This window comes from Saccopteryx leptura, chromosome 11 (genome assembly GCF_036850995.1).
Source record: "Saccopteryx leptura isolate mSacLep1 chromosome 11, mSacLep1_pri_phased_curated, whole genome shotgun sequence".
Classification (NCBI taxonomy): Eukaryota; Metazoa; Chordata; class Mammalia; order Chiroptera; family Emballonuridae; genus Saccopteryx; species Saccopteryx leptura.
The window spans coordinates 79048365-79061469 of NC_089513.1; the positions used below are offsets into that span (position 1 = coordinate 79048365).

General features: G+C 50.3%; 1 protein-coding gene across 5 annotated transcripts in view; it reads right to left on the minus strand.

Moving 5' to 3' along the window:
- The window catches only part of SLC44A3 (solute carrier family 44 member 3), a 63313-nt gene that overhangs the window by 40759 nt on the left and 9449 nt on the right, over window positions 1–13105 (minus strand). For all 5 annotated transcript variants that reach the window (XM_066353086.1, XM_066353085.1, XM_066353084.1 and 2 more), the window contains exon 6: window positions 2004–2164. In XM_066353086.1, the coding sequence (XP_066209183.1) occupies window positions 2004–2164 (161 nt within the window). The remainder of the gene's footprint in view (window positions 1–2003; window positions 2165–13105) is intronic.

The following is a 13105-nucleotide window of genomic DNA, read 5'->3' on the forward strand; positions in this document are numbered from 1 at the left end:
TGTGTGTGTAAAAAAATCTGCATAGTGTTCTTTCCAATATTTGGGGGTTTATGCTTATAAATGTATTCCAAGTATAGTATGTCGGTGAATCTATAAATACTACATATTTTACTCTCTTTTCCTGAACAAGAAATCAGGATGACGTGTGGATGTTTCGGTGAAGAACGTGGGATCAGCCAGGTCGGGGCTGAGTCTCGTCCCCGCCTCCTCCGTACTAACTGTGTGACCTTGGTCCTGTCACTCGGTCCCAGCGTGCTCCCCTGCCAGCGCGGCAGGGTTCTGATGAGGTCCGAATGACTTCAGTACAATGCCGGGCACGTTTGGGTCATAAGAGGTCTGGAAGTGACATAACGATGACAAGCGTCAAGCATTCCGGAACCAGCAGCCTCTCGGTACGGGGATTACGGGAAGCTCAGTTTGGAAACTGGGAAACCCCAGGGCTTGGAGGCAGCCCTGGAGAAGGGGCAGATGTCGGGCCTTCGCCACATCCTCAGCAGCGAGGATATCGACTTGTTCAAAGAGAGAGTCAGATCCTCCAGGGCTCATCAAACCGAACCACACAAACTGGGAAGGCAGAGGGTTAAGAGGCGGGTCGCACGGAAGAGGCCAGTCCTGGCTCAAGGCCTCGCCCCACCTGCACCGTCCGACGACTTAACCTGGAGGCATCACCACCTCCCGCCAGGGCTCACCCTGTGGCCTCTGGTCTGGCTTGCCCACAGGGAGAGGGTTCACTGGCCAGAAGGCAGGTGTTTCTGGTCGCTCTGACGGTTTCACTGTCCATGGTCAGCTCAGGAACTGGGAATCTGCTTTGCACCATCATCTCCACCCAGAACAGAGGACCAGGCCCCAGAATGTGGTCATGGGATTAAAGCATCCCCACCCAGCCAGGCCTCTGGTCAGAGAGCCAGCTGGTGGTCCCAGCTCCTGTCCCCTCTCTCTCTCTTAAACCTGAAACATTGAAAATATCTATAAAAAAAATACACTGCTCGGCCCTGGCCGGTTGGCTCAGTGGTGGAGCGTCGGCCTGGCGTGCGGGGGACCCAGGTTCGATTCCCGGCCAGGGCACATAGGAGAAGTGCCCATTTGCTTCTCCACCCCCACCCCCTCCTTCCTCTTTGTCTTTCTCTTCCCCTCCCGCAGCCAAGGCTCCATTGGAGCAAGGATGGCCCGGGCGCTGGGGATGGCTCCTTGGCCTCTGCCCCAGGCGCTAGAGTGGCTCTGGTCGCGGCAGAGCAATGCCCCGGAGGGGCAGAGTATCACCCCCTGGTGGGCAGAGCATCACCCCTGGTGGGCGTGCCAGGTGGATCCCGGTCGGGCACATGCAGGAGTCTGTATGACTGTCTCTCCCCGTTTCCAGCTTCAGAAAAATACAAAAAAAAAAAAAAAAAAAAAATACACTGCTCACAAAAACTAGGGGGTATGTCACCAAAATGAATATGAAGCTATGAAATATCCCCTAATTTGCCCTGGCCGGTTGGCTCAATGGTAGAACGTTGGCCCAGTATGTGGAAGTCCCAGGTTCGATTCCCGGCCAGGGCACACAGGAGAAGCGCCCATCTGCTTCTCCACCCCTCCTCCTCTCCTTCCTCTCTGTCTCTCTCTTCCCCTCCTGCAGCCAAGGTTCCATTGGAGCAAAGTTGGCCCGGGTGCTGGGGATGGCTCCACGGCCTCCACCTCAGGCACTAGAATGGCTCTAGTTGCAACGGAGCAACACCCCAGATGGGCAGAGCATTGCCCCCTGGTGGGCATGCCAGGGTGGATCCCGATCAGGTGCATACGGGAGTCTGTCTTTCTGCCTCCCTACCTCTCACTTTAGAAAAATACAAAAAAAAACCCAAAACAAACAAACAAAATATCCCCTAATTTTTGTCAGCAGTATATACAAAGTGAAGCTTTCAATTTAAGTCTTGAGGCCCCTCGATTTTCCTTCTACCACACACATAACGTGTGGGAGACCGCGGCAATCCATCTGCCGTCACGCCTTGAAACGAACCGGAGGTTACCTAGTGCGAGGACACACAGGCCGAGAATCATGTCTCTTCCCGACATCATCCCACTGAGCACGCGCTGGAGGGCATCGGCATCATTCACCAAGATGGACGCGAACAGGGAGTAGCACTCGGGAGTCTGAGGGACGCACCGGTTCAACAAGGGGAACGCCTTGCTAGAAATGAAAGGGGGAATGAATGGTAGAGAGGTTCGTTGAATGACTCATCTTAAAAAAAAGAGAGAGAGAGAGAGAAAGATGTTTATGTAAAATTCTCAACAACCAAGAAGGCACAAGATACACAGTAACATAAAGGAGGTGGCACCCGGTGGGCAGAGCATCCCTTTAGAGAGCCCGGCAACTGCTGCTCGTGTGGCAACTGATGCTGCCAGACGGGGATGGACGATGGGGACCCTGGAAACCTGGCACCTTGGAGACAAGTGGGAGAGTGACCCCGCTGACACTGACACCTTGGCCCCCGTTAGACACGCCGCACCAGCCCCGATACCGGAAACCTATTTCTTATGTTCAGGTCTAAGGTTCATCTCAAATTAATGTCTGTGTGTCACATGAGGTAAGAGACCTCTTGCAAAATGACCAGGAGCTGTGGAGGAAAAGGAGCCCTCGTTCACTGCTGGTGGGAATGTAAACTGGCACAGCCGCAATGGAAAACAGGATGGTGGTCCCTAAAACCATGAAGAATAGAGCTGCCATACGACCCTCTATTGGGTATCTACGCAAAAAACTCGAAAACATGGGTACGTAAAGACACATGCACCCCCATGCTCATCGCAGCATTGTTCGTGGTGGCCAAGACATGGAAACAACCAAAGTGTCCCTCTCATCAAGGATTGGATAAAGAAGATGTGGTACATACAATATATACAATGGAATACTACTCTGCCACAAGAAACGATAACATATAGCCAGTTATGACAGCATGGAGGGACCTTGAGAACATTATACTGTGGGAAATAAGTAAGTGGAAAAAGCTAAAAACTGTACAATTTCACACACAGGTGGGATATAAAACTGAGACGCACAGACATAATTAAAGCGAAGCGGTGGCCCGGGGGAGGGGAGTAAAGAGGGACAAATATACGGTGACAGAAAATGATGTGACTTTCTGGGTGATGGGCACACAACACAATCAACAGTTCAAATGTTTTAAAAACGTTTACCTGACACCTGTGTGCTCTTCCTGATCGATGCCACCCCATTACATCAGAAAACACAGTGACCAAGGGTCACCCCCGCCCCTCGTCTTCCGCTGACTTCCACACCATTTGTGGACAGGACTTCTCTTCCCCATGAAACTGCCTTAGTCTTTTCATGAACATCACTGACCATAGATACAGTTCTATTTCTTCACTGCCTATCCTGATCCATGTATAATATCTGTCTGTCTATCCCCATTTCAACACCACTGTCTTAGCCATTGTAACTTAAGGCTTGAAATCAGGTGATGGAACCCTAAAACTTTGTACTTCTTCAAGATTGTGTGTGTGTGTGTGTCCCTTAAGCTTGTCTATATTTTTTTACAAACTTGTCAATTTCTACAACAATTATATTGGGAGAACTGCATTGGATCTATAGCACAATTTAGGGAGTGGTGACAGCCACTAACAAAAATATTCACAACTTCCAACTTGTGAATTAGGAATGTTTCTCTACTGTTTTAGGCATTCTCTCTCTCAGCAGTGGCTTCAATTGAGGTCTTCCACGTCTCCTGTTAAATTCATTCTTCAATGTCCTACACCTTTTGATGTTGCTGAAGATAGATTTTAAACAAGTATTGGCCCTAGCCAGTTGGCTCAGTGGTAGAGCGCTGGTCTGGCATGTGGAAGTCCAGGGTTCGATTCCCAGCCAGGGCACACAGGAGAAGCACCCATCTGCTTCTCCACCCTTCCCCTCTCCTTTCTCTCTATATCTTCTCCTCCCACAGCCGAAGCTCCACTGGACCAAAGTTGGCCCGGGCACTGAGGACAGCTCCATGGCCTCTGCCTCAGGTGCTAGAATGACTCCGGTTGCAGCGGAGCAACGCACCAGATGGGCAGAGCATCGCCCCCTGGTGGGCATGACAGGTGGATCTCAGTTGGGCACATGCAGGAGTCTGTCTGCCTGCCTCCCCACTTCTCACTTCAGAAAAATACAAACAAAAAACAAGTATTTCCTACTGTTTGCTGTTAATATGCGGCAATACATTTTCACCTTCTATCTTGCTATTTTGTTAAACTCCCTTAGTTGTTACATTTTTTTTTTGTAGAGTCCTTTGGATTTCCTACGTAAATAATTAGGTCACAGGGCCCCCGTTACAATGCTGAGTAAAAGCACGCAATGGTTCACCACTAAGTACAAAGTTCACTGTAGATTTCTCATGGAAGCCCATTAGCCAACTGAGAAAGTTCTGAGTTATTCCTAGCTTGCTAGTCTCTTATGTGTAAAAACAAAACAAAACAAAACAAAAAAACTACACCCTGGCCAGGTAGCTCGGCTGGTGAGAGTATCGTCCTGACACACCAAGGTTGCAGCTGGTCAGGGCACATACAACAATCAACCAACAAATGTATAAATAAATGGAACAACAAATCAAGGTTTCTCTTCCTCAATAAATAAAAAGAAAATTAAGAGCTAGTGTTACATTAAACGATATATATAATATACTTTTAAGCAACCCTCTATGACAGCCGTGGTTTTCAGTCGTTTGCTATTATAAACACAGCAATGAATAACATCACACCAATGTCCTTCCACGCTGGTGTAAGGGTGCCTATTGATAAAACTTCTAGAAATAGAAATGCTGGGTGAAAAGGGCTGCCCGTTCACCCGGATGGACACTGATGAGCCCCGCTCACTGTGACGGCAGTGAGAGCGTCCATTCCCGCCCCCGCCCCACACAGCGCGCTACCAGACCTCCCAGAGACGCCATCGGTCTAACAGAGGTCTCAAACTCGCGGCCCGCCGAACAATTTTTTGCGGCCCGTAGACTAATCCACGAACTACAGTTTCTGGTTGTTTTGTGACACTGAAAAGTGTTGCGTAACAGTTGCCTTTTGTAGACCTAGTGCGGCCCGCCGAACGGCTGTGATCTTGCTCTGCGGCCCACATGCTGAGTTGAGTTTGAGACCCCTGGTCTACAAGGTAAAAGCGTGGAGTCTTACATCAAACTTCCCCTATCTGGAGAGAGGTTTTCTTTTAGTATGTTTTAAAAACCATTCTTCTGTGGGTAGTTTTTTTTCTTCAAAGCACCAATCTGGATTCTTACCTTGCTTTTCTAATGGAGATATTGTTCTATTAAAAGTTGCTGACCTGTGGTGGCGCAGTGGATAAAATGTCAACCTGGAAATGCTGAGGTCGCCAGTTCGAAACCCTGGGCTTGCCTGGTCAAGGCACATATGGGAGTTGATGTTTCCAGCTCCTCCCCCCTTCTCTCTCTCTGTCTCTCCTCTCTGTCTCTCCCTCTCCTCTCTAAAAAGTGAATAAATAAATTAAGAAAAAATTTAGGTGGGAATATAGCTCAGTTGATTAGAGCTTCATCTCAAAGCACAGAGGTTGCCAGTTCAATCCCTGCTCAGGGTACATACAGGAACAGATTGATGTTCCTGTCTCTCTCTTCCCCTTCCTCTCTCTCTAAAAATCAATAAATACAATCATTTAGCCTGACCTGTGGTGGCGCAGTGGATAAAGCATCGACCTGGAAATGCTGAGGTCGCTGGTTTGAAACCCTGGGCTTGCCTGGTCAAGGCACATATGGGAGTTGATGCTTCCTGCTCCTCCCCCCTTCTCTCTCTCTGTCTCTCCTCTCTCTCTCTCTCTCTCTCCCTCTCCTCTCTAAAATGAATAAATTAAAAAAAATAATAAAAAATTAAAAAAAAAAAGTTGATGAGTAAGACCTCTTATAAAATGAGAAATCAATCTTTTCTTTTATATATATATGAGGTGTATCTTATTCGTCTGTTCATTTTGCTTCAAGCAAGGTCAAGGACCAGGGTTTGCTTCTAATGCAGCCAAATTTACCTCTTTTTTTTTTTTTTTTTTTACATTTTCTAAGTTTTAAGTCATAGTTAGAAGCCTGCCTTATTCTCTGGGTACGACATGATTCTCCTGCGACTTCTGGTACCTTCTGCTTTCACTTTATATGTTAAACTTCCTCCTATCTGAAGGGAGGTTTAACCCACTTGGGATTTATCTGCGTAAGGTGCAAGGTATAAATCCAGATTCTCTCCGAATGGCCACCCGGTTGTCTCAACGCCACTTGATGAAGACTCCGTCTTCCTGTCGCTGATGTGACATGCCACTTTTATCACATGCTAAAACTCCTGTTAGCACTTGGGTCTATTCCTGGATCATCCACTATCTCCCATCGATCTCTCTACACCGGAACCAGTGCCACCATATTTTACCCTGAGCAGAACGGACGTTCAAGTACGTCCTCGTGCCTCCTGACCATCCAGAGGACGATCGTACCAAATTTTTATTTTAAAAATGTGTACGGCAACATTAAAAAAAGGCAAGTGTTATGTTCTTCTTGTTTCCATAAATTGGTTATCAAACAAACACAGTTTTAAGTTAATAAAACTGGAACTGGAACTAATTTCTCTTTTTGAAATAAAACTCACTCCCGGGTGTCAGCGAGCATGAAAAAAACTCCTCAAAGGGTTAATTATGAAATTCTATTATGTTTTAAAAACCGGAAGGAGATAGTTCCTGTCATCGTTTTCCTTTTTCTAGTTTTTTCTCGGTCATTCTTTCGTTTTAAATTTTCCTTATAAACTTTGAAATCAGCTTATCTAGTTTCTGGAAAAAATCCTGCTGTTATTTTTATGCAATCAGGTGCCATCAAGAACACAGTCTCTTTAAATTTGCTCACGTTTTCTTTGTACCTCAGAAAACTATGCAAGTCTTCTTCCTGTGGTTCTTATATAGAGTATTTGTTTAAGTTCTTTTCTAGGGACTTTTGTGTTTTCATGTGTGTTATTTTCTTTGCGTGAAAGGAGCCTTTTAACAATACACATGGGCCCTGGCCGGTTGGCTCAGTGGTAGAGCATCGGCCTAGCGTGCGGAGGACCCGGGTTCGATTCCCGGCCAGGGCACACAGGAGAAGCGCCCATTTGCTTCTCCACCCCTCCGCCGCGCTTTCCTCTCTGTCTCTCTCTTCCCCTCCCGCAGCCAAGGCTCCATTGGAGCAAAGATGGCCCGGGCGCTGGGGATGGCTCCTTGGCCTCTGCCCCAGGCGCTAGAGTGGCTCTGGTCGCAACATGGCGATGCCCAGGATGGGCAGAGCATCGCCCCCTGGTGGGCGTGCCGGGTGGATCCCGGTCGGGCGCATGCGGGAGTCTGTCTGACTGTCTCTCCCTGTTTCCAGCTTCAGAAAAATGAAAAAATAAAACAAAACAAAAAAAACAATACACATGGATGCTGCAGATGTCAGTATATTACTCTTGTTTCCTGCCTCCTCAGCGACTTCCTTTATCATCTGTCATTTTTCAGCTATTTTTCTTACGATGTGTAGAGCAGTAATTTTACTTCCCACTTTCCAATTTTTTTTATAATTTTTAGATGGTTTATTCTTTTTTATATTTTTTTAATTTATTCATTTTATATAAAGAGGAGAGATAGAGATAGAGAAATAGAGAAAGAGAGAGAGAGAGAGAAAGAGAGAAGGGGGAGGAGCAGGAAGCATCAACTCCCATATGCTCCTTGACCAGACGAGCCCAAGGGTTTCAAACCAGCGACCTCAGCGTTCCAGCTCGACGCCCACTTTCCAATTTTTAAACCTCTAATTTATCTTTCTTTTCTATTTGTCAACAGTCTTAACACCACTGAATCTGATTTGCGTAGAAAGCCAATGTCTGCTGAACTTGCGGTGTTTCTGAAAAATAAGGTCTGACAGAGATTTAATGTCACTTTGCGTTTGTTTCTTTTCCCCCCAGATACAATTCTCCATAACCGTCTTAGTTGGGTCAACATGGCTTGCTAACTGTGGGGCTTCTTCGGCTTTAATAAGCCAGCGCTGGTGACAGGTGACCACCTCTGCCCTGAAGGTACGGTGTGGCACGTAGAACGTGGGTCGCCCCGGTGGGCGGCCAGCCCAGTGCCCACTCGGGACGCCACTGGCTGGGGCAGAGCTGCGTCTTCCGGGCACAGGCTGGGCCTCTTCCCCCCACACCAGGGGTCTTAAACTCAACTCAGCATGTGGGCCGCAGAGCAAGATCACAGCCGTTCGGCGGGCCGCACTAGGTCTACAAAAGGCAACTGTTACGCAACACTTTTCTCACTGCAGTTGAAAACAAAAAAAAAATCAGTACAACAAGCACAATCGTACATGCAGTTTACTCAGTGTCACAAAATGACCAGAAACTGTAGTTCGCATCACAATTGCTGTTAACTAAGCTAATATCTAGCTAGGATGCTAGAGAAACGAAAAATACAAGTAGGCCCCTAGGCTTACTTAATTTTATCCAAAATATTTTGAACTTCGTGGATTAGTCTGCAGGCCGCACAAAATTGTTTGGCGGGCCGCATGCAGCCCACGGGCCACGAGTTTGAGACCCCTGCCCCACACCCTCTTTTCCTCTCCCCACCAGCAAAGCCACCCAAATTCGCAGGACGTCATTTGGACAGCTGACTGGACACTTAGAATCCCTGTCGGAATTCACCCGAGTGAACAATGTGGTGGCACGCACGGGGCACGGAGGAGGGAGGCTAGAACTAGGATGCCCTGCAGGGAAACACCTAAGTCTTTCCGATGTTACATACATTCGGGGGTGGGGGGTAGGGGGGGCTGCTCGAAATACAGCATGGCGTGGAGCACCAGAGGGAAACAGCTGCCCTGTGTTTTCGCTGCCCTGAAAAGCTCTTACCTGGGAACCCAAACCTTCTTGACATTCAGCCACCGCTCTCAAAGGGCCTGCCACCCCCTCACGTGACAGACAGACGGAGAAGGAACAATCGGGTTAGTCAGAGAGAGGTATTCAGAAAATGCACTTTGGCCCGAGGGCCACACTTCTCAGGTTTGCCAGCTCCTCGCTCCTGGCACAGCCCTACCCCGGCACCTCCGATCGCTTCCACCTTCAAACAAACCCTCGCTTGTGCAGGAAAAGGAAATGGAGCCCTCGGGGCTACTTCTACGGCCCTAACGCTGTCCAAGAAAGGCCGGTTGGCGGCGGTGTGCCCTCCCTCGGAACGTGAGTGTTGGAGGGGTCTGCTGTGTTCGAGGGTGCAGGGGCCCATCTGGCTTAAGAGACAGAGAAGCGGTGACCCCAGGACACACGGCGCATCTCTGTGCCCCACTCTGCACTTTAATGCGAGCCCAAGGGGGCCCCCTGCCAGGCCGAACACGCCCAGCGGAGCCTGGCCTGTCTGCCATGGGTCACAGAGGCAGACAGGACGCCCCCCGGGTCTGGGCGCCCGTGACTCCCCTCGCTGCACGTGCAGCCTTCACGGTCTGGGCACCACGCCTCTCAGCCGCGACACGGGACGGAAGGCAGTGCCCACAGCACGGAGGGCGTGTGAGGCCCCACGGAATGAACACGCCTCGGAGAAGCACCTGCCTGGCAAGTGCCCACAGCTCCGTACAAGCTCACTGTTCTCACCACCACCATCGGAATGGAACTGCCCACGGAGACGCCGCTGCCGTCCCCTCAGAGAAGAGGAGCCCACATCCCACTGCAGTCAGGGGACGGCCTCGAACACCCCGTTCCCTCCACAGTCCGGCCGCAGGGACAAAGAGCGTCCTTTAAAAAAAAAAATGCTTCTCGAGAGACAAACACTGCAGGGTCTCCCTCTGCGGCACCTAACACTCTCAGGCTCACAGAGGCAGAGGACAGAACAGCGCTGGCCCCTGTCCCTGTGAGAACGCACGGTCACCCTCGGAGGTCAGGGTCCCTAGAAGTCCAGCCTGAGAGGGAGACTTGTGTTTAAGTGACCCTGGGGACAGTGTTCTCAGGAGACAGGCAATGAGGAAGAGAAGGCTCAAGAATTAAAGGCTCAAAGGAGAGGGGGTCTTGGCCAGACCCCAAGGGGGCTCTGGGGCACTTGCCACCCTGTGTCTGTCCCTCACGGCCACGTCCTAGAGGTAGGCTGGGGGCGGGGTAGTCTCCCTCGCTCATTGGCTCCTGTTGGACCCAGGGCAGCTCTCCAGAGAAGGTGGCAGCGGTGAGTGACTGTTGGCCAGTGATACAATAGCCGGGGGTCAGGCTGCCTGGTCTAGCAATGCAGACCTGGGTGGGGGTGGGGGGCACCCACCAGCTGCACGCCTGACAACCCCCAGTCCGAAAACACATGGCCGAGTGTGAACCAAGACGGGCCGTACTCTGTGTAGACGTTAAAGCACACGCCACACAGCAGCCCGGCAGAGGCAGCAAGGACGGCTAGCTGCATATCAGGAAATAAAAATAAGATAAAGAAGATGTGGCACATATACACCATGGTATACTATTCAGCCATAAGAAATGATGACATTGAGGCCCTGGCCGGTTGGCTCAGTGGTAGAGTGTCAGCCTGGCGTGCAGAAGTCCCGGGTTTGATTCCCGGCCAGGGCACATAGAAGTGCTCATCTGCTTCTCCACCCCTCCCCCTCTCCTTCCTCTCTGTCTCTCTCTTCCCCTCCCTCAGCCGAGGCTCCATTGGAGCAAAGATGGCCCGGGTGCTGGGGATGGCTCTGTGGCCTCTGTCTCAGGCACTAGAGTGGCTCTGGTCGCAACATAGCGACGCCCAGGATGGGTAGAGCATCGCCCCCTGGTGGGCGTGCCGGGTGGATCCCAGTCGGGCGCATGCGGGAGTCTGTCTGACTGTCTCTCCCGTTTCCAGCTTCAGAAAAATACAATAAATAAATAAATAAATAAATCCCTAAAAAAAAAAAAGAAATGATGACACCGGATCATGTACAACAAAATGGTGGGATCTTGATAACATTATACGGAGTGAAATAAGTAAATCAGAAAAAAAACAAGAACTGCAGGATTCCATACATTCGTGGGACATAAAAACAAACCTAAGAGACATGGACAGGAGTGTGGTGGTTACAGGGGGCAGGGGGAGAGGGGGAGGGAGAGGGGGAGGGGGAAGGGGGAGGGGGAGGGGGAGGGGTACAAAGAAAACTAGATAGAAAGTGACGGAGGACAATCTCTCTTTGGGTGATGGGTATGCAACAGAATTGAATGACAAGATAACCTGGACATGTTTTCTTTGAATATATGTACCCTGATTTATTGATGTCACCCCATTAAAATATTTATTTATAAAAAAAAAAAAAGAAATAAAAATAAAGAAAAAATAAATCAAGTCGAGCGGCAGAATCAGAACAGGGTTGGTCAGCCGGAAGGAGCTGGGCTTCCGCGGCCCCGTGAGTCGTTGGCCGTGAGTCGAGCGAGCCTGCGCCGACCCTGACCAGCGAGAGGGGCTGTGGGGCACGGCCTGGCCCCACGCTGAACAGCGGGGACCTGGGTGACCCGAGTCTCCCCCGGTCCAGCCGGTTAGGGGCACAGCTGGGCCCACAGCCCACCTGCGGGACGAGGATGACGGGATCCTGCCCACAGGCTGAGGGGGGCGCCCTGGGAGCTCCACCGGGAACACCTTGTATGGAACGCACAGCGGTCAGGGAACCGATTCATGTTTCTGAGGTCACTTCCTGCAGCCTTCATGGCTTGTTTGGTTTGGGATACGCTAGGTTTCCAGCATATTTCCATGAACATCTCTTTCTCTCCTGCAATTAAATCAGGGGTCCCCAAACTTTTTTACACAGGGGGCCAGTTCACTGTCCCTCAGACCGTTGGAGGGCCGCCACATACCGTGCTCCTCTCACTGACCACCAATGAAAGAGGTGCCCCTGCTGGAAGTGCAGGGGGTGGGGTGGGGCGGATAAATGGCCTCAGGGGGCCGCATGCGGCCCACGGCCCGTAGTTTGGGGACGCCTGAATTAAATGGTCCCCTTTGGCTTGTCTCAGCAGCGCAGGGCGTGTGTTAGCTCTGGTGCCGGCTAAGTGGCAAACTCAGGAATACAGATGTTCCCAGACATCGGGAAAATTTGACCTGCTTTGTAAAAGACTGCTTCAATAAATGTAATTTAAAAAGTGAAATAAAAGGAGTCAACCTCACAGAAGCAGAGACTAGAATGGGGGAGGACAAGGGGGGGGGGGAGAGAAACAGGCCGATGATGGTGCAAGTTAAAAAAATTAATCCTTTTCTCCGTGTGTTAAACACTTTTCCTTCAAGTCCCTGAAACGCTGCAGTTTGTTCTCCCAGGTTCAGGGATGTTTCGCGGAGATGCGTTTATGAGCTCAGACACGACCCGGAATGTTAACAGTGAGGTATTCCAGGAAACCGCAACGGCTCTCCCTCTCCAGAAGGCTCCCTCCTCTTCCCGCCCCATACAGCAATGTGTTTATTTTGGAGAAGAAGGCCACAGGGGTGCTCACTCTGCCCTTCCTCCTTGTCAGTTCAAACCCACTCAGGCGGGTTACTTTTTGAGTAACCTGCTAACTCACTGTTTTCAACTTCACTTGCAGCCCGTTAGAAGGTTAGGCAACAAATGACCTTCTTCAAAAAGTCAAATAGAGCCCTGGCCGGTTGGCTCAGTGGTAGAGCATCGGCCTGGCATGCAGGAGTCCCAGGTTCGATTCCCGGCCAGGGCACACAGGAGAAGCGCCCATCTGCTTCTCCACCCCTCCCCCTCTCCTTCCTCTCTGTCTCTCTCTTCTCCTCCCGCAGCCAAGGCTCCATTGGAGCAAAGTGGACCCGGGTGCTGAGGATGGCTCTGTGGCCTCTGCCTCAGGTGCTAGAATGGCTCTGGTTGCAACAGAGCGACACCCCAGATGGGCAGAGCATCGCCCCCTGGTGGGCGTGCCGGGTGGATCCCAGTCAGGCACATGAGGGAGTCTGTCTGACTGCCTCCCCATTTCCAACTTCAGAAAAATACAAAAAAAAAAAAAAAAAGTCCAATAGAATAGGCACGCATAGTGTGAGTCCCAGGCGGAAAGGGGAAGCCGTGCTCTGTGCGATTTGTTTCATATACAGAAGTACGTAGGAAGGGGTGCGTTCACTCGGAGGGGGTGTGATGTAACAGATTTGTCACGTCACTGTGGGTCCCAAACCGGGCAGTTGGCACGATGCCCTGTT